The 24,407-nt window shown below is 45.3% G+C and overlaps 1 protein-coding gene and 2 long non-coding RNA genes across 3 annotated transcripts; 2 read left to right on the top strand and 1 right to left on the bottom strand.

Moving 5' to 3' along the window:
• The first annotated feature begins 2,708 nt into the window (after nt 1-2,708).
• On the top strand, nt 2,709-12,424 carry LOC148108188 (uncharacterized). The gene is made up of 4 exons (XR_015721169.1): nt 2,709-4,102; nt 7,027-7,175; nt 9,023-9,260; nt 11,668-12,424. It is a non-coding gene; the product is annotated as an uncharacterized LOC148108188 (long non-coding RNA).
• A 1,550-nt stretch (nt 12,425-13,974) lies between these two features.
• LOC148108187 (ral guanine nucleotide dissociation stimulator-like) lies at nt 13,975-15,753 on the top strand. The gene is made up of 4 exons (XM_087853872.1): nt 13,975-14,424; nt 14,757-14,789; nt 15,164-15,285; nt 15,478-15,753. Exons 1-4 carry the CDS (start codon nt 14,305-14,307, stop codon nt 15,512-15,514), a joined length of 312 nt encoding a protein of 103 aa, XP_087709998.1. The 5' UTR covers nt 13,975-14,304; the 3' UTR covers nt 15,515-15,753.
• A 6,034-nt stretch (nt 15,754-21,787) lies between these two features.
• Nucleotides 21,788-24,092, bottom strand: LOC148108186 (uncharacterized). Its single transcript, XR_015721168.1, has 2 exons — nt 23,633-24,092; nt 21,788-23,108 (listed from the first exon to the last, which is right to left on the bottom strand). It is a non-coding gene; the product is annotated as an uncharacterized LOC148108186 (long non-coding RNA).
• Nucleotides 24,093-24,407: the final 315 nt, after the last annotated feature.

Here is a 24,407-nt window from a genome sequence, read left to right as displayed (position 1 = left end):
CTCTTTGCGCATTGAATATTTGTTGCATTGTCTTTGAGAAGTCATGTGAGGTCACGTGGTTGCTCCTTTGGAGGAAATGTCTCTTTTTTCCTCTGGAAGCTTGTAAGATTTTCTGATTGTTCTTGGTTTTCAGCACTTTTACTGTAAGGTACTCTGTATTTACCCTGCTTGTTTGTGATTCTTGAGTGTGTGGATTGACATCTTTTACCAATTTTGGCAAAATTCTCGGGCATTCTCTCCTCAAATATCATTTCTGCCCTCTTTTGCTAATCTTCTTTCCTTGTGCCTCTGCAGCCAAGTATAGGAGCAGCTTTTCATTGTGTTCTTTCTCTTGCCTTCCTTTCTGAGTAGGCCGTCCTTTCGTCTCACCGTGCTTCACTCTGGGTGTTTCCTTTGGTTTTTTCATCCTGTTTTCAGCCATGTCCATTCTGTTGTCAGTCCATACCCACTGAGTTTTTCATTTTGGTTATTTTATTTTTCAATTCCATTTCCATTTCTTTTTGAAACTTTCTTTATCCTGATCTCCTATGTCTTTAAAGTATTGTCTGGTTTTTATTGTGGTGTTGTTAATGTTGACTTCTTTTCTCATATTTCTGATTTTTAATGAACATGCTACATATCATATTAACCAGACAGTTTGTACAAATCATTTGGATTTTACTGTGACCTTATTTTCCTACAGAGAACATTTCTCTTTGCTTCTTAGGAGGAGGATAACATGATATACCTTTGATTTTGGATTTGGATTACCTCATTGTCTACATTTGTCTAAACTCATCACATGGTCCACTTAACATTTGTGCATTTCCTGATTTATAAATTTTATGTAAAGTAATTTTGTAAAGAAATTTTGAACTCTAAGGAAGTGATATGCATGTTGAAATGTTTAGGGGTGAAATGTACTGATGTTTGCAGATTTCTTTGCAATGCATCAAAAATAAAATGGGTTGAAAGAAGGATAAATAGGGGTGGGTTGATAGGTATGTGGTAAGCAAATCTAGCAAATGCTAATGGTAGAATCTAGGCGGCAGTACATGGTATTCACTTTAAAGTATTTCTACTTTATTGTATGGGTGAAAATATTTGTAATACAATTTGGAACAACATTAGAGTGGGACACCATTGTAGTTTGTCATACTCTTCTTTGTCTTTGTTGATCTTTCTTGAGATACAAGTCAGAATATTTGTCACATTGATATGTTACCTTCTTGTTATAACACAGACTCCTCTATTCTGGAATTTGATGTGACATCGATGGAAATGTATATATTGCATGAATCCTTGTTACACTAAAGTCTGCCTGTCATTGGATCCTGTAGCGTGAACATTAAGGACAGTATGAAATCTCTGAATCTTGAGATTTCAAGACCTAGAATCATCGCTAACTTACTTTGTAACCTTGGGAAAATATCTCATGTGTTCTGAGCCTCAGCTTAATTTTTCATTTATGGAATGAAAACACTTCTGTAGTATTGAGTTCCTCTCCTTTGTGTTTACCCCTCAGTCAGAAATATTCCTTAGAGCTAATACTCAAAAGGCAAATACATTTCTCCTTTACCGTTTTGTTTATATGTTTGGACTCTTACATTAAATCAGAAGTCTTACATGCATATGTGTAAAGAGAGTCTGTAATGTTCAAAAGTTCATGGGGTGCTGTGTGGCTCAGTCGGCTAAAGTCTGACTCTTGGTTTTGGCTCAGGCAGTGATCTCAGCATCATGGTATTGAGCCCCGTGTCAGGCTCTGTGCTCAGTGCTGGAGTCTGCTTGCTCTCTCCCTCATCCTCTGCCCTTCCCCTGCTGGGCACATGCTCTCTCTCTCTCTCTCTCAAATAAATGTGAGAAATCGGAAAAAAGAAAGTTCACATCAATGTGCACAGTGCTACAGCTGGCCAGAGGCTCTCTTTCATGTGTTTTCTGCGAGCGGCATTCACTAGCATACCAGTGAGTACAGACACCTGAGTACAGTCTTGACTCATTGGTATGCTGGTGAATGTGGGCTCCCAGAAAGGGATGGTAAGGTGAAAGGGAGGGGCGAAAAAGAAGGAAGGAAGAGAAAGACAAAGGGGAAGAAAAAAGAACGGCTCCAGTTATTAGCCAACTTCTGTGGTGTAAATAATCCTCCCGTCACCAGCACGACATCCCTGCACATGGAGTTAGCGGAGGAGTGACAGTTGGCTGCAGCTGGCTGCAGTAGTCTGTCTGTTGTCTTATACTCAGTTTCTAATTCATTGGGCTGTACAACTGTTATGGTTTATGTAGCCACTTAAAGTATCTGTGTAGGCGTGCATGTTGGCTAGTTTTGTGAAAAAAATATTCAGAATACAGAAGTTATTTGTAAATTGCATGACATTTTCTGGCCCAATTGAAAATGCCTTTTTTCTTCAGCAAGTTTGGTGTGCACAAAAATATCTGGCTCCGTATGTTTCAGAGGAAAGTCTGAACTTGGTGGTGGTGATTAGAAATGTCTGTTATGCGTCTGTTACAGTGATCTGAGCAGGTGTGGAGTTAAAGGGAGTCTTCTCTTTTTATTTTAGGCGTTTTTGTTGCCTTCCTGTGACATCGCTGTAACAAGGAAGGTAGTTCCAGTGTACAGAAAGTGGATCCTCCAGGACAAACCTGTGTTCATGGAAGAACCAGATAAAAAAGAAGCTGCCCTACAAGATGCTGAAAAATTAGGATTTTCAGAGACTGACAGCAAAGAGGTAATACGTTGTCGCTTGTTTCAGTTGGGAGTACCCGTATTTTAGCAAAGTCTACCCGATCGGGCGAGGGTGCCAGTCAGTGGGGCACAGGCCAGCGGGGCTCTTTTATCGTAGTTGCTGCTCTCCAGTTGCTGAGTTCCGTGAGGACCTGCTTCAGTGAGGCTGCTTCTGGGCTGTCTTCAGGATCATTGGTCACCTCCTTCCCCTCAGGCTAGGTCCGGCTGTGCATGGCAGCTTCGTCATTCACTGTGGCGGCAGAGTTGTTTTATGAACCATCGTATGTTCACACGTCTGCGTATGAGACTAAAAATGTCACTGCCGTATTGGTATTGACATGTTTAAACAAATAGCATTTGAGAAACTAAATTTAGAATGTTTTGGCAGTCTTGTCTTGTGCAGTGGCCTGCCCAGAGCAGCCGAAAGGACTAACCCAATAATGAGTGCTATCTTCTCTCTTAAGAAGCCTCACTTCAGGGCTGGGTGCTGTCCTCAGAGTGAGTGCTGCTGGAATGGAACTTTTCGTCCTGGTTAGGTAAAGCTAGAGGCTGGAAAAACCTAAAACGACACAGTGGGATCTCTTCCTGAAACAAAATATCTGTCATGTTTCTATTTCTGGCATGCTGTTTTGAAACTAGTCTGAGTAATTATTTTTTTTAAAGATTTTTATTTATTTATGCGACAGAGAGACAGCCAGCGAGAGAGGGAACATAGCAGGGGAGTGGGAGAGGAAGAAGCAGGCTCCCAGCGGAGGAGCCCAATGTGGGACTCGATCCCGGAACACCGGGATCACGCCCTGAGCCTAAGGCAGACACTTAAGCACTATGCTACCCAGGCGCCCCTGAGAAATTATTTCTAAAAGTGGGTGTTGCAGCAATTAACAACAAACATTTAAGACTATTTGTAATCAAAGGCATATCACTTTTAAATATCTATATTAATTCCATAATTTTTGATTTTTTAATATTGGTGAAATCATTTTAATAACTGGTCATGAGGTCAAAACGAATAGATAAGCAAATGGAATTTATCACACATTTTAAAGGTCTGTTTTAGAGACTCATTCAGTCACTGGACCTGTGTTTATTTCTTCAGCACATACTAAACACTAGGCACTGTTTGAGATGCTGGAGGTGGTGAACAAAATGGAAAAAAGACTCGCCCTTCTAAAATCTCTATTCTCATGAACTTTGGTGAGTGTAAGGAATTAAATATGTGAACATGTACTTCTTCCCCCTCCGTTAACTGGTTTTTATCTCCTAAAGACCTCATCTGACGGTTCTCGTCATAAGCGATCTTCCAGTTGGGGACGAACATACTCCTTCACGGGTGCAGTGAGCAGAGGATGTGTGACGCAAGAAGAAAATAAGAACAGGAAAGCCGGGGCCCAGGCTATGCTGCAGGTACGTGGCTGGCCGGAAACATAAAGACCTCCGGTTGGAGTCCATTTGAACATTTTGTTTATTGTGATAGCATCATTAAAGTACAGTGATATTTGTGTCTACCTGTCAGTAAACAGCTCTTAAGTTCTCATTCTGAGTTTTCTTCCTGACCGCTCATCTTCAGTTTGTAAAGATTCTTTTCTAGTCGAAGGAGACCTATGAGCCGGTTGCAGGTTTTTGAGAGGGATTATTACGCAGTGAATGTGAAATGACCGAGATCCAAATCTTAAAAAGCATGTCCTGAACACATATGGGGAGTTAGTCCGTCATCTGGACTCTAATTTGCAAGACAAGCATGGTGATTCTATAATCCCATAAAGAATATTCTTCTTAAAAATTGCCTGTTTGATGATAAATGCTGTACTTTTTAAATCTTTATCTATATGAATATATAAAATAGAACCAGTGCCATTTGGGAACATTGGAAAGAACAGCTTTGGCTGATGACTTAATCTTCCCAGACCTCAGGATTTTACCTCAAAAATGGGGATTGGGAGATTGATTACCTCTTGGCTCCCATCTAGGTGGAAGGTTGTTAGGTCTCTAAGTGAAAACACAGAATGCCTCTTTTTCCCCTGCTCCCTGGCGCCCACCCTCTACCCCATATCCACCTGAGCTAGCATAGGCATAGCTTGCCTGTTGCCCAATTTTCAATGACATGCTTTTGTCATCCATCTCTCAGTAGGATTCCTTATCATGGTATCCTTTTTGCTTTCAGGTTCATTAGCAGTTTAATACTCTGTAACTATTGAATCTTCTCATTTTTCAGTGAAAATCAGCAAATAATTGGAAATCAACTTGAAACAAAATGAAGATGATTTTACTTGAGTTGCTTCCAAGAACTCCGGTGCCAGTTGTTAGGAAAATCTGTGCCCTCACCAGAGAAGTGCATGCCGGAGTCCCTAGCCTGTGTCCCTTGGTATTCCTTGTCCTCCAAGTGGATTGCCATATGCCGTCCTCAGCCATCCCACTGCCAGTATCTCCCTAGGTTCAGGAGAGTGTTAATTTGTTTTCTGAAAGGATCAGTTACATCGACTTGGCCAGACCAAGAAAAAATACTTTCCACTTGATTGTAGCACAACAGTGTTCAAAAATGTTTAGTTTGGATTCTAATAGCTGTGTTTGTTCTCTTTGTATCCAGTATCTTTGGTCCTTTCCTTGGTTCATTAGGAAAAAGTGGCCAAGTACAGGTTGAATAAGCTAGTACTCTTCTCCAGTTGCTGTTGAGAGGTACAATTTGGACGTATTAATTTTTTTTTAATTTTTACCTTAACCAGTACTGACATGGTAGTGAGAAAGATCCATGGAGTTGGCGTTTTGATCTTTTTTAAAAAAGAAAATGAGCGGAGAATATAATATATGAAGACTCCTCACTTTTACTTGGGAGTATGCAAAGTTTCCAATTCACATCAAGAAACCAAATACCTTGAGTGAAAGATCTGTCTTGCAGCAGATCGTCTATGCCCTACGTCTTCCAAAAACATGGCCGCGAGGGGCAGCTGGGTGGCTCAGTCGGTTAAACCTCCGACTCTTGATCTCTCAGCTCAGGTCTTGATCTCAGTCAGGGTAGTAAAAAAATAAAGTGGCCACTAAAATTATACTACCACTGCTAGAGTTGGTTAGTCAAAAAGTTCTTTGTTTTCCTTTTTCCCACTTGAAAGCTAGGAAAGTCTTCACAATTGCTGTTATCATCTGTTACCAATTATTACAGTGCTTATTTAGTAATTCTTTCTAGAAAAGTAGGCCCTGACACCTTTTTAATCTTGCACAAGATAATCTTAGAGGCTGTCAATATTTAAATTCACCCACTTGACTTTTGAGCATGTTTATTTTAATTTCTTCAGTCTGTGCATCTATTTTAAGATGTTGTGTTGATAGATTTCATTCCCAGGTGAGCCAGAGAATTCTGTTTGTTCCCAGATCCTTTGAATTTGTACTGCTGAACACAAGGGAGACTTAAGAAGGCATAGGATCTAGGTAGATGGTACCCATCCACCTTCATCACCAGACTGACAACTCAGTCTCCTAAACTGAAGGGTCACTGGTGTCGTCTGTGTCAGTAGTAACACAGTGGTAACTTTACTGTAGTGCCCCTAAGCAGTCACTTACGACTACGTAACAGGCCACATCTGTGCGTCTCACCATTTTCTATTGAAACACCCCTGACAGGAACGGACAGTGAACTTGTACCCCAAAGGTCTGAGGTAGAGTGTAGAGCTGTTGGCTGGTCATCTAAGTTTTTTTAAATCTGTTTTTATCTCAAGAATTCACATAGGTTTTATATCCTACTGCCTAATATCGTTCTCCTAGTCAAGGTATATGCACCTGGAAGCTATGTACTGTTGACCATGTGGCCTTGCCGGTTTCCTGCCTCCCTACAGCTACTAGAGATCTGTGCCCGTGTTGGGTGGTGCTGGCCGTGCTTCCTACCTGCAAAGTTCATGTGCTGGGAGATTCCACAGCAGTCAGATGGTTTTTCCCAGCCACTGTCTGACCACTGCTCCTCTTCCTCTCCCCGTCCCCGACCCCAAAATTTCTCACCCAGAAGCAGTGATCCTATCTTACTGTTTCCCCCTTTTCTTTTGAGGTAATGTAAAAAGAAGTCTTCAGAAACTTTTCTGATTCATAAATTTTCTAAAGTTGCACTATTAATTTGTATTAATAATTTTTTTCTAGGAAAGGTCTTTCAAGTGTGTCAGGTGATTCTAAGAGAAGCATTTTAAAAAATCTTGAGTATGTGTTGGTACCACTTGCCTTAGTTGAAATGACTCCAAGGTGATTGTTTAGTAGAGGGAAATTAATATCATTATCTTTAAGAAAAATTTGTTCAGATTTATGTGTTTAGTTCCATTTATATGTTTACTGTAAAATTTGTTGATTTCAAGGTATTTTTGACAAATGCAGCAAACGTCTTTTTGTTGGAACCATGTCCTGAAGTTCCCATGCTCTTAAGAGAACAAGCTGATGCCTGTAAAGCTGTTTTGATTATTCGTAGGCGCATGATAATGGAGCTTACAATGAATAAAAAGACATGGTAAGTTTATTTCAAATTCATTAATTCTGTAAAACATGTTTCTGTTTTTCAACATAATAATTAGAACGTCAAAGCCTCCACTTACTGATGGCTTTACAAAGTGAACAGTAAGATGATAATCTTCTGTAACAGTTTCTGTGAATTATGAAGAAGGTAAGTATCCAGCACTTTGATAGTTTATTTTTATTATTGGCTTTAAAAATGTTACTGAATGAAAAGTAGTCATATTACTTAATAGTAGATTTTTCCATTTTAAATTGTCATCAGACTGCTTTGTGGAAAAGCAATGCAACTGGTGTTTTCTATCATGCTTCATAAGCCCAGGAGCGGTTGTTAATTGCTCTGAAATGCTGTTAACTGATTTTTATTGCTTCCAATTTGAAGCTTTGAATTCACTTTGGAAAACCAATTATCTGAAATGACAGACTGTCAGAATGACCGAATAATAGTACCGTCAAACATATAGTGGCGTCATGAAAATGTGCTTATGCGAAATGTTTTCGTTTTTCTCCTTTGTTTTTGTTTGGTGTCTCTGTGTTTATAATACCCCGAAAGTACACAGTGCTGTGGGTTTTTCCCATGCCCCCGTCCCATGATGAGCGCATCACTCCAGCTTAGGAGGTGCTTTCAGCAACAGAGACCTCAGAGCCACTCTGTAACCCTCTTTCTTCATGCCCCTCAGTTCTAGTTGTAAAATGCCTCTCCAGCCTGTCCTTTACGTGTTCCTCCCACCCATCGCTGCCCTGGGGCGGCCTGGCTGGGTCAGCCCTGCTGTCAGTGGGCTTTGGCCTCTGTGCTCAGTGCTCAGGGCTGCTGCAAACCAGCTCTGGTGGCCACTTCCCTCCTGGAAGTCCTCAGTGGGGCCCCATTACCACACCTGTGTTCTGGATGCTTTTTCTTTTCTTTTTTTTCTTTTTTTTTTTTTAGTTTTATATATTTATTTAACACAGATAGAGACAGCCAGCGAGAGAGGGAACACAAGCAGGGGGAGTGGGAGAGGAAGAAGCAGGCTCACAGTGGAGGAGCCTGATGCGGGGCTCGATCCCATAATGCTGGGATCACGCCCTGAGCTGAAGGCAGACGCCTAACCGCTGTGCCACCCAGGCGTCCCCTGGATGCTTTTTCTGGATGTCCTTGAGTCAGCACTAAAGGGAAAGCTCTGTGTGCACCTGGTGGAAAGCATAGAAATGAGGCAGGACTGACCTGGCAGGGGCCCCTAGGGCTGTGGAGTCCAGCCTTTTCCTTTCTCCCATGAAGGGAGGGTGGGCCCAAAGGAATCCCATCAGGTAGCAAGTTCACTGGTACAGAAACCACAGGAATCAAAATGATTATTTTAGGATGTAAATTCCAGGGGCGCCTGGGCGGATCAGTCGTTGGGCATCTGCCTTCGGCTCAGGGCGTGATCCCGGTGTTCAGGGATCGAGCCCCACATCAGGCTCCTCTGATGGGAGCCTGCTTCTTCCTCTTCCACTCCCCCTGCTTGTGTTCCCTCTCTCACTGGCTGTCTCTATCTCTGTCAAATAAATAAATAAAATCTTTAAAAAAAAAAAAAAGAAGTAGAATAGTTGTTGTACCGAGAGTTTTGTCTTCTCCCAAGTTACAGCCAGGACCAGCTGCAGACACCAGGGGATTTTGAACCAGTAGTTTTGTTCATGATAATAGCTGATTTCTCCGTAGCTCAGATCCTGATTACAGTTGATCAAATAAATTTTGAGACGCTAAAAGAAAATCAAGATCAAGTGCTTTTAAAGTTCATTTTATTCCTAGTAATTTAAAATATTTTGTTAAAACTCATTCTTCTTCCAAATGAGGGTGATTCAGTTCTCTTGTTGGCTCGTTGGTTTTAGACGCTCATGGTGGCGTGGATCTGAGCAAACCTGTGTGTGTACATTTCTCGAGAGCTCTGGGATGACTTCCTTGGTGTGCTGTCCTCCCTCACGGAATGGGAAGAACTCATAAACGAGTGAGCCAACGTCATGGACTCCTAGACAGCAGTGCTGGCGAGAACTGCTTACGGAGTTGAGATGACAAACCTACCTCTAGACAAACTAAGTGAACAAAAGGAAAAGAAGCAGCGAGGCAAAGGTACTTCTACTCTTACAGAGGAATACCAGATGTCTGAGATGGAGGCGGAGTGTGTCTATACATATAGGCAATTAATGCATGGAATTTTGGAGTAAACCATACAGGCCGTGTCTTTTTAATGGTGGTGTCGGATGGTGTTTCATAGCACTCTGTCCTCGTAGTAAGGATGATGAATTTATGAAGGGGCTGTGGAGGAAGAAAGAAGATGAAGGGGAATAGCAGTAGTAGCAACAGGAATAATAATAATGGCTCGTGCTTGTATGTATTCTCTCTCTTCGCCCTCTTGGTAACTTCTGAGTTACTATCCAGGTATCACAGACAGAAACTGAAGTACAGAGTCCATGGTGATGGGCTCACTCAAGGTACCTAGCTGAGAAGTGGGAAAGCCAGAAATCGAAGCTGGGCAAGTCCAGCTCCAGGCACCACACTAGAAAGACGTATTCCAGTGCCTGCTTAGGCAAGGTAGAAAAATTCTGAGTGTTTCAGATGGGAGTCATTTTGGCTTTTTTTGTTTCTAGATAAAAGTTGTTTTGAGACCTCGAGTCAGATCAAGGTGGAAAACATCAGTGGTGGTTTCTACTGGGGACAACAATTTGTCTTCATTACTGTTTTAAGGCTGTGACACAGTCTTGAGATTAATTCCCTTGTACTCCAATTTATTGTGTAAAGATTTTGAGGCAGTTCATAGAAGTACCTATAATACAATAGATAAAATGGGTATGGACACTGGGGCAAATTTAAAGGGAGCGGAGTTGCCGGAGTGGTTAAGATGCCAGAATGCATGCCAGAGAGCCCTGTATACTTGCTAGGGAGGGAGAAGGGGAGCAAGCTTAGATGTGACTCTGATCTTCACAGGGTTACAGCAGAGGATCACAGATTCCAAATGGGGAACATCGACAGCTTAGGTGATACATAGCTTTTCTTGGTCCTAAAACTTGGGAGGAGTTTCTTCTCCCAAGATGCATAAAGTATACATTGCTTGCTTTGGGTAGACTATAGCCTCAACAATAGCCTTATTATGGACTGTATCAGCTTTTCCTGTGTGACAGATCACCCCAAAACATAGTGACTTAAAGGAACAGCCAGTTGTTTAAATCATGATTTTATGAGTTGGCAGTTTGGGTTGGACACAGTTGGGAGTTCTGCTGGATTCCCTCCTGTGTTTGTAGTCAGCTAGGCTGTCAAATAATCAGCCAGGCAGCTCTAGGGTTGGCCAGCTGTCAGCTGGGGCAGTGATGGGGGGACTTGGCCACATACCTTTTATTGCCCAGCAGGCCAGCTCAGGCTTTTTTGGTGAGGTTTTAGGTTTCCAGGAGCAGCAACAGGGCAAGCCCAGATTTTCCAACGCATTTCAAATCTCTGCTTGCTCATTTTGCTAGCAAAGCAAGTCATGTGATGAAGCCCAGGGTCATTGTGGGAGAGGCCCACAGAGGATGTGGATGTGGGGAGGTGTGAACCAATTATGGTGATTACTTAACCATATAAACATGTCATTAATGGGACTGATTCTTATAATATCTTCGCTGCAGTCTGTGAGTGGCTGTATTTATTTATAGGAAGGTAAACAATCTGAAAAACAGTTTATGGAATGATACAGAATGAATTCAATTATGTAATTAATGCCTTTGGCAAATATTTCCGATTGATCTATCATCTTGCTTATGAGGAGATAATGCTAAGTGAAATAAGTCAAGCAGAGAAAGACAATTATCATATGGTTTCTCTCATCTATGGAACATAAGAACTAGGAAAATCGGTAGGGGAAGAAAGGGATAAAGAAAGGGGGGTGATCAGAAGGGGGAATGAAGCATGAGAGACTATGAAGTCTGAGAAACAAACTGAGGGCTACAGAGGGGAGGGGGGTGGGGGAATGGGATGGGCTGGTGATGGGTAGTAAGGAGGGCACGTATTGCATGGTGCACTGGGTGTTATGCGCAACTAATGAATCATCGAACTTTGCATCAAAAACCAGGGATGTGCTGTATGGTGACTAACATAATATATTTTTAAAAAATTTTTTTTAAATTAAAAATAAAAATGAATTCAAATGTTCATTATAAAAATACTTGCCTTCTAAGCACTGGATTTGTGGAAACAAAATATACTCTCAGGAACCTGGGTGTGAAAACGACCCTTAGGTGGCAGCCACCAGCACATTACCTGTGCAGAAATCTCTGTCTCGGTCTCTTATCTCCTGTATTTCTCTTGGATCCTTGACCACTCGTTTGAAATACTTGACCAGAGCTCTAGGAGAGGAAAGCAGAGAAGTGGTACCTAATTTTGCAACAAGAGAAGCTGCCGATTATATACAGTTGGATTTATGAAATCTGCTGAGTAACACAGGCTGTGCAATGAATGATAAGGAAGTCAGCCTTTAGATTATTTTTCTTGTCTTATCCTTTATCAGGCTGTGTTCTATTCTCTGAAAGGAGCCACCGTGGGGAGATCCTGTTCTCTCAGCTGGCGGAGCCACCCGGATGTGGCCGAGCCAGTGCGATCGAGGAGCGCCACCACATCTGGGGCACCGGGAGCTGAGAAAGCAAGAAATATTGTTCGCCAGGATACAACTGGTAAACGTTTATTTAAGTGCTTCTGTGAGGTCCAGTTGCTATCTAAGATGGATTTATAGGAATAAAATGTTTTAAAAGCTTTAAAATTCGACTCAGAACATAAATACATGGCCTTTTATTAAGTAGGATGTTTCCGTATCTTTTAATTGTCTCTTCTGTTCTCTTCAAATCTGTTTTTGATACTTATTTCTGAATCATTCATTGTGAAAAAGAACTTGAGCTGTCACTACTGAGTGAGATATATGTGCAAAAGAGAGAAAATAGATATTTTGTTAGAAGCCTAAAACAAATAGATTCTCAGTAATCGCACAGCTGCATCATGTTGTTGAGCAGCGTGAATCTTAGTGTGGCGCTGTTCCAACACAGAAAAAGAGAATAATGCACATAGTTTGCAGGACTGGAGGGGGATATTGAAGTGCCTTGCTTCTGTTGGGAAGTGGAGCTTTACATGCCTGGGGCTGTTGTCCTTCTACCCCGTTCCCTCAGTGAAAAACAATGGAATGAAATCCACGGTCTCCACCCAGGCTCAGGCCAGATTCTCAGCTCCCTGAGGTCCAGCTCTGACCTGTGACCCCTACGTAGGACATAAGTCTTGCATGGGAAATGGCTGGGTGAACCAAGGTCCCCCTGTTCTCTAGGAGCTGTTCAAGAAGCTGCTGCCCCATCAGTGCCTGGGCTCCATCTGGTCCAAGCACAACAAGCCTGGCAGTGAGCACCTGGCACCCACAGTCCGGGCCACTGTCGCCCAGTTCAACGGTGTGGCCAAGTGTGTCATCACCACCTGCCTTGGCAACCCAAGCATGACAGCCCGGGACAGGGCCATGGTGGTGGAGCACTGGATCAAGGTGGCCAAGGTATGCAACGGGAAGCCCAGCCGAGGTGCTCTCCTGAGTCTCGGGCACTGCTCTTCCCTTGATCAGGTCTCAGAGTGGAAGGCCCTGGTCTTTGCCCTAGGGACTGTGCAGTCCCTAGGCTCTTTGGTCCAGGGGCATGCTGACCTCGCCTTGTGTGGCCCTATGCTAGGATGCTCCGTTTCTGCCTGGCTCCTTCCTTGGAGTGAGGTAAAATCCTCCTCCTCCTCTGGGCCTCACGTGTGCCCTCCGGCAGGTCCCTGGACAGCGGCTTCCTCCAGCAGGAGCGCCTTCCCCTGAGGGGGACTGAAACTTCAGAGCCAATCAGGTGCTGGCTCCCCACATGACAGCCCATTCTCTTCCCTCCCCAGGCCTGTCAAACCCTGAGGAACTACTCCTCCTTACATGCCATCCTCTCGGCTCTGCAGAGTGTCTCCATTCACCGCCTCGAGAACACGTGGGGGAAGGTTTCCAGGTGAGTAGGCCTCTCTCCATGGAGGGACCAGGATGGATGAGGGAGCTCCCAGAGGCTTGTCCTCTTCCCCCTCAGGCAGCTTGGACCTTCTGGGAGGCGGCAAACCCTGACCACAGGACCTGGGCTGGTGGGTGTGTCTCTCAGCCTTCCTGGTGAAGAGGCCACCATGCCTCCCGCTTTAGAAATCAGTTTTGCCAAATGTCCCACATGGGGCTGAGCTGCATTAAATCTCTTCACGTGTTTCCTTGACAGCCACTAAGCTCTCTGCCCATTTGAACCCCAAATTGACCCAAACAGTGTTTCTCAATGAATATGGGAAGGGAGGCCCAGGACGAGCCACATGAGAGCTCCCTCCCATGTCCTACAAAGACCTTAGTGGTCAGAGGATTCCAGAAGAAACCCTCAACCAGGCAGGTTGACACTTTGGGGTTCTCAAAGAAAAGGCACTTGCACTCAACCCTGCCACATTATTCGTCCATTGATCGTGCCTCCCTTGCCTCTCTTCAGGAAGCCATTGAGGATCTTTCAAAAGCTGTGCAGCAAGGACACCGCACAGGGCAGGAACCTGCTCATCAAGGTAGCCTGGAAGGTGCAGGTCTGGAAAGAGAGGAGGGGTGGGAGGGAACAGGGTCCTGCGAGGATGAAGTCGGGAATGGTCTGAAGCATTCCTTGGGGAGGGGAAGCCTTTGGCATGAATGTGGTGACAGCCTAGGTGAGGATGCCGTTGGCAGTGAGGGGGCAAGCAGGTGGTGTCCAAGCAGACTCCATAGCCTTGACACCCTCTCTCTTAGTGTCGAGAGCTGCTCCACGCGGTCACCTGGGGTGGGCCAGGAGGCTGGAGCTTTTTCAGGGGAGGGTCCTTGTGGGCAACAGAGAACAGTGACTCATCCCACTCTCCCCCTTAGGACACAGGGTGTCGTGCCCTTCCTTGGCACTTTCCTCACCAAGTTGCTGATGTTGGATACCGCAGTGGAGGTCTATCTGGAGGTGGGTGAGCCTGAAGATTGTGGGGGATGGACCAGAATCTGGACCTGTGGGAATAGAGCACCCCTGTAATGAGCCCTGAGCTCTCAGGACTCGGCAAACCTACCCTGATGACAGCCTCAGAGCTGCGCCTGTGAGGTCGGAGTCTCTTGCCCATCTCAGCGATGAGTGAGGCGAGACTGCAGTTAGGACATGGCTCCCGGTGCCAAAGACTGGTGAAGCAGCAGAGCTTCCTGAAGGCAAAGCTGCATGAGGTCTGTCTGAGTGGACCTCAGCCTCCCCCGGTGAGTTTGCCCGTGGGGGGAGAATGAAGTCAGGACCCTCCACATCAGCAAGCACCTCCGTAGCCGCAGCAGCCCCTTCCTGCCTGAGGCTTCGGCCTCCCCTACTGTCTTCTGAGAGGGTGGTGCTGCAGGGTCCCGACCTGTAGCCAGTCCATCTGCCCCATGTCCTCCTGTCTCTGGACCCCAGAGCCTGGCCTAGATCCCAGGCCCACTATCTGTGTATGCACGGCCCCCTCACGGGTCCTGGCCATGGTGCAGCATGAGAAGGGATGGGAATCAAGTGCTCCTAAGAACCAGGGGCCTCATTCTGATGGACTTTGTCTGCATTCCAGGGGAATGAGATCAACCACTACAAAAGAAATAAGGTGAGCATATGTGGCGCTTCCCGCAGGGAAGGGTAGGGAGTGGGCCTCAGAGATGTCCCTGGGAAGAACATTGCTTGGCTCCATGCCCTCCACCTCACATTTCCTGGGACCCCTTGAGAAGAAAGCAGTGCAAGTCCCATCCCCTTAGGAGATGGGGACAGAGCATGGCATCCAGGAGGACTTCCCAGAGGAGGGGCTACTGATACTCACCTCTGAGAACAGGTGGAGACCGGATGAATCTGCAGGGAGGAGGATGGCCATGTGTGCCAGGACCTGGGATGGGTCCCCGGTCCCGCTGCTCAACCCTCACCAGACCCTGCAGCTCCCCGCCCCCCCAGGCTCCCTATACATCCTGTGCTTCTCTCTCTGCTCAGGAATACCAAGTCATGACGGACATCATGCTGCTCCAGGTGGCTGCCAAGAATTACACCCTAGAGCCCGAGGATCCTTTTTGGGCCTGGTTCCAGGCTATGGAGCCGCTCAGCGAGGCTGAGAGGTGAGGCCCATCAGGAGCTGGGTCGGTGAGGTTCGGGGTGGACTCTTTCTGCTGGCCACTCCTGGGATCCTCCTTCCCTGGGCAGCCTCTGGCCTTGTTGCTGGGGTGCCAGACTCCAGCTGTGGGCAAACACTGGCAGGGACTCTTGAATGGAAGCTCCTGGGCAACTCACAGGTGTCCCTCTGTCCTTAGCTACACCCTGTCCTGCCAGCTGGAGCCCCGGTCCTAGCTGGTCAGCAGCACTCAAGAAGGAGAAGAACTGGCCGCAGTCAACCTCAGGGCTGAGCAAGTGTCCAGTGGCCCTGCAGGGATTCCTCAGCAGCTGCATATGGGCAGTCCTTGCGCCCATTTCCTCCACACCCCTTCCCCCCATCTATTTCCTTATGTAGGGGGTACCATTTAGTTGTTTTAAATAGTACCGTGATAGATTTGCATGTTAGGAGAGTAAAGCCCTTGTTTTGTTTTAGAGCCCAGGTGTGTGGTTTGGGTCTTTTACTTCCTGCAGTAATGGAAAACTTGCACAGACTCTCATATTCGTTCCCGACCTAGGAAATCTCCCAGAGTCATCAGCTACTGTATGTGGGAGGAAGGAGAAGTGCCAGCCTTTCTCCCTAGCCACTGGAGGGCACCCCGAAATCCCCCTTACTCAGAGCACGGGTCCATTTCAGTCAATGAATTTGGGCAAACAGCAGAGACAGCCCCTCAGAACTCCTGAGATTTAGAGGTTGCAGGGACTTTCCCAGGAATAGCAACAACCACTGAAAGTGGGAGTCTTTAAGACTTGTACGCCCCAGAACTCCTTCCTGCCCCAGGACTGGGGTTGCCTTTCTCCGCTCTAAGGCCAGGAAGACTGTGTCCTGCTTCTTCCGTTGAGATGCTTTTTTGGTTTTGTGTTTGGTTTTGTATTGCCCCCGTATTTGGAACTTGTCGTATTGTAGTTCAATCTCTGGAACTGCATCAGCACCTAGTGGGGAAAAACACGGAAGGAGATCAAATCCTGCATGTGAAGGGGACAAAGCCAGAGGAAGATAATTTGCAGATGGACTCAGGGCAGGCAGGACTTTCCAGCCTCAGTCTCCCCGTTGGCCGTTTACCAAGTTTGGAATCTTTCTGGGATTCTTGTCAATGTTCTCTGGATTCCCTTTCCTGCTTGCTTTGTGTGTTGGGAAAAGATGGGAGGGGTACTTTAAAGGGCACACCTGAGCCTGGTTCCATGAACATCTATGCTGACCTAGGAGCCAGGATTTCCAGCCTTCGTGCATCTCCTTATGCAGTTCTTCTGAAGCAGCAGTTCCCTCCAGGCCCCAGGCTCTGGGTCAGATGCACAATAGCTACTGTTCCCTGGCTGGCATCTGATGGATCAGGGACGGGCTCTTTCTTGCCAGGATAATGGGCCATATCCTTGACCAGAGAAACCCCACACTCTCCTTGCTGTCCGTCATGACTTTTAGGTCCATGTTTTCTGAAGTCCATCATCTCTATTTCTTTTATAATAATTTTTTTTATTATGTTAGTCAGCATACAGTACTTCCCTAGTTTTTGATGTAAAGTTCCATGACTCATTACTTGCGTCTAACACCCAGTGCACCATGCAATAGGTGCCCTCCTTAATACCCAACACCAGCCTATCCCAATCCCCCACTCCCCTCCTCTCTGAAGCCCTCAGTTTGTTTCCCAGTGTCCATAGTCTCTTGTGGTTCATTCCCCCTTCTGTTTACCCCCCCTTCTTCCCTTTCTTCTCCTACTGATCTTCCTACTTCTTATGTTCCATAAATGAGTGAAACCATATGATAATTTTCCTTCTCTGTTTGACTTGACTTAGCATTATCTCCTCCAGTCCCGTCTATGTTGCAGCAAATGTTGAGAAATCGTTCTTTTTGATGGCTGAGTAATATTCCATTGTCACTAATATTCAAAGTTTACACACTTAGTCTCAGTTTGCACACTTACACTGACTTGTCCGAAATTAGGTACTCAGCCTGAGCCCCCAGACCTACTGGGTCTCCTGCGCGTTGAAAGTGAGCAGATGAGAAGCATCTCGCATGCAACTGGTTGCCAAAACAAAGCAGGGGTACGAATACTTCTATCAGACAAAACAGAATATAAAAAAAAAAAGAGAGAGAGTAGTGAGTCACAAAGAAGGACACTGTGTCCCAATCATGGAGACAATGCAACAAGAAGATAGAACAATTTTAAATTTTTAGACACCCATCATAGGAGGACCCAAATACGTAAAACAGTTAATAACAAAAAGCAGGCAACTAATTGACTGTAATACAATACAGTAGGGGATCTAACACCCCCCTTCTATTAATGGACACATGATCCAAACTGAAAATCAACAAGGAAACAGTGGCTTTGGGTGATGCACTGGTTTTAACAGACGCATGCAGAACATTCCATCCTCCAACAGCACATACTCATTCCTTTCGATTGCACATGGAACGTCCTCCAGAGCAGATCACATATTAGGGTACCGAACAAGTCTCTACTAATTCAAAAAGATGGAAGTCATGGCATACATCTTTTCTGACCACAATGGTATGGACTAGAAATCAACCACAAGAGAAAAACCTGGAAAGACCATGAACACAAGGAGGTGAAAGAACACGCTCCTGAGAAATGAGTGGGTCAACCAGGAATTCAAAATAGGAAAAAAAATTACATGGAATCCAAGAACAATGACAAGACAAGCGTCCCAAAACTTTGGGATACAACAAAAGTGAATCTTAGAGGACCGGTTACAGCAAGACAGGCCAGCTCCAAAAGCAAGAACAATCTCCCATCCCATCACCTGACACAAAGGGATCTAGCATAAGAACAGCAGAGAGCTCTAGAGCAGGGGATCAGCCTTGGCGCGTTGGAGCTCTTGCTGTTGGGCCCATGCATAGCTTCCGTCCTTGCTCAATTTCCCAGCAGGTATGGTGTTCTTTCCTTTCCTGCACAACAACTCCCACCATGTCCACTGGGGAATCAACCCTTTATGGAATTCTAGAATGCTAGAAACTGCCAAAAAGGCCCAGGAAACAACCGTGCCTTCCCCATTTGGTATATCAAGGTGCCGATTAGCTTTCTCTTTGGGGAACATTCAACAGTGGTTTTTGAGACATTGTCTTAGGCCTGGATCCCCTGGGGATCTCGTGAAAATACAGATTCTGATTCAGTAACACTGGGAGGGACCTGAGACTCTGCATTTCCAACACGCCCTCTGTGGATGCTGAGGCCACTTGTCCACGGACCACCCTGACAAACGGCACCAGCAGGCCATTTGACCAAAGTTATCTGTTTCACCACTGAAAACAGAATTTTCAGCAACAGTTTGGCCGCAACGAGGAGGCCTTTTTATTGTCAGGAAGATAAACAGCCAGGGCAGGGCTTTGTCCACACCTGCAGGCCTCTCCTCCTCTTCTCTTCCAGGGCATATGGAGGCAGGATGGAAGGAGGTCAATAGTTTAGGAGCTTCTTTAGGTCAGTGGGTTTTCTTTCCTGTGCCCTCCTGTATCTCTGCGATGTGTGCAGAGCACAAAGTCCTTCCAAGAGGGATGGCCGAGGCTGAAAGGGGGTAAGGTGGGAGCCTGAGCTCCTGAGTCAGCCCTGGCACGTGGGCAGAGGCAGGCGCTAGGGGCCACTCTGTGTGTGGTGCACGGGCTCCCTCGCAAGTCCCCATGAACGGGCCAGAGGAGCTTCAGAGAGGACGGGCAGAAGACCCAATATTGCTCCAGGCGACAGAGGAGGGAAAAGACTGAGGTTGGTCCATGGCTGAATGGGCTTGGATGTGGCTGCAGGATGGAAAGTGGGTGCAGATATACTACAGCCCCGTTCAGGGTAGTCTTGATAGAATGCAGCGACGGGAAATTCTTTCGAGCATTTCAAAATTCTTTCAATTCTTTCAGGTGGTATGGAAAGAAAAGCAGCCTGAGGAAAGAATATACATTGGCTCGTGGCAGTGGTAGATGATTTGGCTCGTTGGTCAGGGACTGGGAGGAAGAAGATTTATGACAATTAGTCGTGGGGAACAGACATGTAGGTGGACCCATGGGAGTGGGCACCAGGTATGATGATCTTTGCATCACACATTGACATCCGCCCAAGCGCATTCAACCTGGAAAAGGCACTAAGCAGCCGAGTACATCTTGGCCACTTGATATCCATTCTAGCCTCTCACATTGCCCATCCCAGTGCTAGCATAACGGGCTCAGGAATGGACATGGTGACATGGATGGAAGGCAGGGCCCCAAGACCTTCCCATTTCTTCTTTCAGCAACTATGCTCTGAGCACTCAGCCTGTGCCAGGTGAGTTGGTGGGCCCCAGTGCAGTCTGCAAATGGCCAAGTTGTTTCTGCTGTTCTGATGGAGAACAGCTTGAAAGCAAGATGTGTGAAAGAACAGAGCAGATATTATACTCCAGTTACCAGCACAGTGTAGTAGGGAGGGCTAGGGAGTCACAGGAGAGGAGGGTCTGGAAGGCCTCCACATGGTGACATCTGCTGGTAGCAGATTGACAAGAGGGAGCAAGAGCTGCACACCTCTGGGAACAGTGTGTCAGGGAGAGGGCACCGCTGGGGCCAAATCTCTCAGACAGAAACTAGTTTGACCAGAGAAGATTCGGAAAGTGGCCAGAGTGGCTGGTGGAGGCTGGGAGGTGAGAACAAGAGATGGCAGTGGATGGGAGGGCCAGGTTACCTGAGTTAGCTATCTGTTTGTCTCTGAGAACACTACTAGAAAGCTTAGCACTTCTGAAGCGTGATATTTCCTAGCTCCCAATTCGGGGGGGCCTGGAATCTCCACACAGTTGAGACTGGGTGTTTCTGCCCCCAGGTCTCTGTGTGATGCAGTCTGCGCCTCACCCGAGGCCCAACTGTGGTAAGATTTGCTCCCAAGTCACTGATGTGACTAATGTCAGGATTTAGCTCAGACTCAACAAAGTGGGTTTAAGCGAAATCCTGAATTTGAGTTCTTTTCTGCCTATTAGCCTGGGCACTCCCTAGGTTCCTTCCTCTGTGGGCCTCTATGTAGGGCAGTTCTAAACACCAGTGCTTGCTTCCCCAGTGCAGGGATACAGGAAAGAAAGGAAGGGAACAGAAGAGAGTAACAGGAAAGTGACAATGTTTTGTCATATTCTCTTGGTCAGAAACCTATTAGCAACCAGGCAGTGGATAGACAGGGAGGTATATAGCACGGGTGGGGATCCCTGGGAGCCACTGTGGAGTCAACGTGGTGGTATAGTCAGCACATTTCATCCAGACCATGAAATGGAGGTAAGCTTTAAAGTCGATGTGTGTTATGTTAACATGGGTTTGACTCCTGTGTGGCACTTAAGAGACAAAAAGAAAGAACAAAGAGAAAACAAACAAAAAACCAGTCTCAAATGTAGAGCACAGACTGGGGATGGCCAGGTGGGGGGATGGGTGAAATAGGTCATGGGGATTAAGAGTACACTTATGGTGCTGAGCACTGTGTAATGTACAGAACTATTGAGTCCCTGCTGTTCACCTGAAAGGAATATAACACTGTCTGTCAATTATAGTGTAGTTTCAAAACTTAAGAAAAATCGGTCCTATGAGATCTAAGCTTAGAATACGCAGAGTTTCCTCATGAGGTCTCATCGGGCTGAACGTCAATCCACACGAAAGGTAAATGAAAATGTCCAAAGACAAAAGTACAGTCTGTTTATATGGAAAGGCCAGGGCCCACCTCTGTGTTCACATAAAAGGTAACGTCCTATGCTACTGGCAGTTGGAGCAGAGTTTCACTCGAGTCCTATTGGAGCGATGCTCCTCTGGTGTTCTCATTCTACTTGGTTGTGTGTCTTTACGAAGTAATTGAAATAACGATTCCTAACCTTTGTCTCGTGGATGAAGCAATATTCGACTCTTGGTAGCCATCGAAAGTTTGGAGCGGGAACAACTTTCGGAAAATATTTAGCATTCGTATCTCTCATCGTGTTACAGATAAGGAAGCTGAAGCCCAACAAGGGCACCCGGGGAACAATAACACAGAGGAGGTTCTCCTGACACCTGGTTCAGGGTCCTAACTCATTGAGGAAGTGTGAAGAACGCCCAACCCTCCAGGGTCAATGGACATATCATTTGAACGTGTCATTTTTAAAGAAAAGTGAAATGCGGTCAAACATGGAAAGACAGAAAATAACATCCTTTTAAAGAAAATCCACTATGATCCTCTACACTGTTTCTTACGTTCCACATATGAGTGAAAACTGATGATAATCATAGGGGAAAGGAGGGAAAACTGACCGGGAAGCCATCAGAGACGGAGCAAAACCATGAGGGGCTCTTAAGCACAGAGAACAACTGAGGGTGGCTGGAGGGGAGTTGGGTGGGGGGATGGGGCAACTGGGTGAGGAGCATAAAGGAGGGCACGTGATGTGATGAGCACTGAGTGGTATATGCAACTGATGAGTTATTCAACACTACATCTGAAATAAGGATGGACTGTATGTCGGCTAATCAAATTTCAATAAAAAAATAACGGAAATCCAAGGTTCTGTGTTTTCTTGTTTTCAATACGAAAAATACCGGATGATTTCTTTTCTTCCCACAAGCAATGAAGGGAGCTAGCCTATTCAAGGTGAGGCAGTTTTCAGGGCATGCTGCCTTTTTCATTTCAGCCCTAAAGAGACTTTCAAACATGCTTTCAGTTCCAGGCCTCTTGCCCTTCGAGTCCATTCTGAGCACCCTTGACAGGGTGGCAAAAACTTTGTTTCTTCAAGGTGGGTCACCTCAAGCAGGTAACATCTGTACTTGCCACAGAGTTACTACAGGTGTGCACCCTCCATCACTTACAAGTGCCTCTCGACAAGATTTCCTCACAGGCGGCATGAATACTGCTGGCTGATGGTTTTCTCTTTGATGACATTGATCCCATTTTTTCACTTGCACGATGACTGGGAGTCGGCTCTCGGTCTCATTCCTGGTGGTGATACAGCTCTCCAGCTCCCCCTCAAACATGTCCATCTCCTCTCTCCCAGAGAGGAACATGCAGAACTTAGGGACCATGGGGCGCCTGGGTGGCGCAGTCGTTAAACGTCTGCCTTCAGCTCAGGGCGTGATCCCAGCGTTCTGGGATCGAGCCCCACATCAGGCTTCTCTGCTGGGAGCCTGCTTCTTCCTCTCCCACTCCCCCTGCTTGTGTTCCCTCTCTCACTGGCTGTCTCTGTCAAATAAATAAATAAATAAAAATCTTAAAAAAAAAAAAAAACTTAGGGACCATGAACTGGGAACACAGAGCAAACATATAAAGGTCTTGCCTGACTTCAGCTCAGCATAGGAGGGACATACTGTTCCCCTTTGGTTTGACCCCAGTGTAATTTAGTACTCTAACCTTCTTTGCCATTGACTCCAGACAGTGGCTCACCAAGACGGGAGGGATACGGAGTTCCTTGCAGACACGCCCACACACCATGTTCATCACCGTCTAGCATGTAAGACTATGTCCCTCATCTGATTAAGAAACTCTTCAAACGTTAATGGATCAGAGTGCAATGAAAGTCTAACTTGGAAGAAGGGCTGAGCTCGGGGATCCGTCCAGTCATATGTCTCACTGCTCCCATCATCCACGTAGGTGCTGCACAAAATGGACAAGGTCCCATTTCCAGTACACAGCTCATGCTGGCCCATCATACATATTCCTATCCTCTTGCGATCACATAGCGTCATGACCCCATCATCATGCCAGTGCTTCTCCAGTTCATGCTGCTCTCTTACTCCACTAATGAACCTTTTTCATCTCGGAAGTGCAGCCCAATAATATTCATTTTCATAGCTTCACAAAATAGGATTTGGCCATGCTTTAATGGATATGACCTGCAAGGCACAGGATAGAAAAGAAAAATAAATTCACGTACAGGACATTCAGAATACTTACAATCTTTGTGACGTTAAAGACATTAGCAATGAAGTAAAAACACAATCCACAAGATGGGAGACCATATTTGCAAACTGTCTATCTGGCAGGGGCTCAATATCCAGAATGAATAGAGATCACATGAACTCAACAACAGACAACAAAATGAATGCAATGCGTGAATGTGCAAATTGGGAATAGGCATATCCTCAAAGATGTGCACGTGAAAAGAAATTTGAAAAGATACATCACTAATGTTAAGGGAAATGCAAATTATAAAAAGCAATGAGATACCATTTTACATCCTTTAAGATGACTCTTCCAAAAAAAAAAAAAAAAAGCAATCAGAAGGGAAAAAAAGAGCAAGTGTTGGCCAAGATGTGGAGAAGATGGAAGCCTTATTCAATGTGTGTGGTAGGGATGTTTAACAGCATAGTTGTGAAATCAGTATGGTAGTTTCAAAAAAAATTAAAATTAGACTTACTATGTGTTCCAGTAACTCCACTTCTGGGGTGTATACCCAAATTAATTGACAGCATGGTCTTGAAGACATATCTGAACACACATTTTCATGGCATCATTATTCATAATAGCTTAACCATGAAAGCAATCCAAGTATCTGTCGAGGGAGGAACAGATGTTGTATGTACACATATTGGAATAGCATTGATTCTTCAAAGTGGAAGAAGACATTGACATATGCCACAACATGGGTGAACCTTGAGGATATTATGCTAAGTAGATGAGTATTCATGAAAATACACACTTTGACTTCACTCTTAGGACCTACCTAGAGTAAATTGCCAAAGACAGTAGAATGGTGTTGCCAAGGGCTGGAAGTAGGCGGTCATCGGAAGTTTCTGATTCATGGTATAGAGTTTGAGTTTTACAAGATACAATGAGATGTGAAGCTGGGTTACAGGGAGGTTGTTCAAACATATTAATGCATGGAATACCCTTAGAATGTACTCCATGAACTTAATGGACTTAACGACATGGAAATAAATGTAAACTGCAAATACGGAGAAACGAACTCAGGACAATTTCGTCTAGCCATTTATATCCTTTTGTTTAGGTCCTATCTCAGACATTTTGCTTCAGCCATTTTCCATGAGGCGACTTTGATCAAACAAAATGTTCTCATTCTGTGCCCACTTGGAAGCTTACAATCAGAATTTTCCAAAACATGAACAGTTTTTTCAAAAGTTACTATCTGAGGTCACTTATTAAGACTTTCTATTCTTTGACAAATTGTTAAA

The sequence above is a fragment of the Ursus americanus genome, chromosome 22 (genome assembly GCF_024610735.1).
Source record: "Ursus americanus isolate L20-20 chromosome 22, mUrsAme1.1.p, whole genome shotgun sequence".
NCBI lineage: Eukaryota > Metazoa > Chordata > Mammalia > Carnivora > Ursidae > Ursus > Ursus americanus.
Note: the sequence above shows the minus strand (reverse complement) of the source record. Positions and strands in the feature narration are given on the sequence as shown.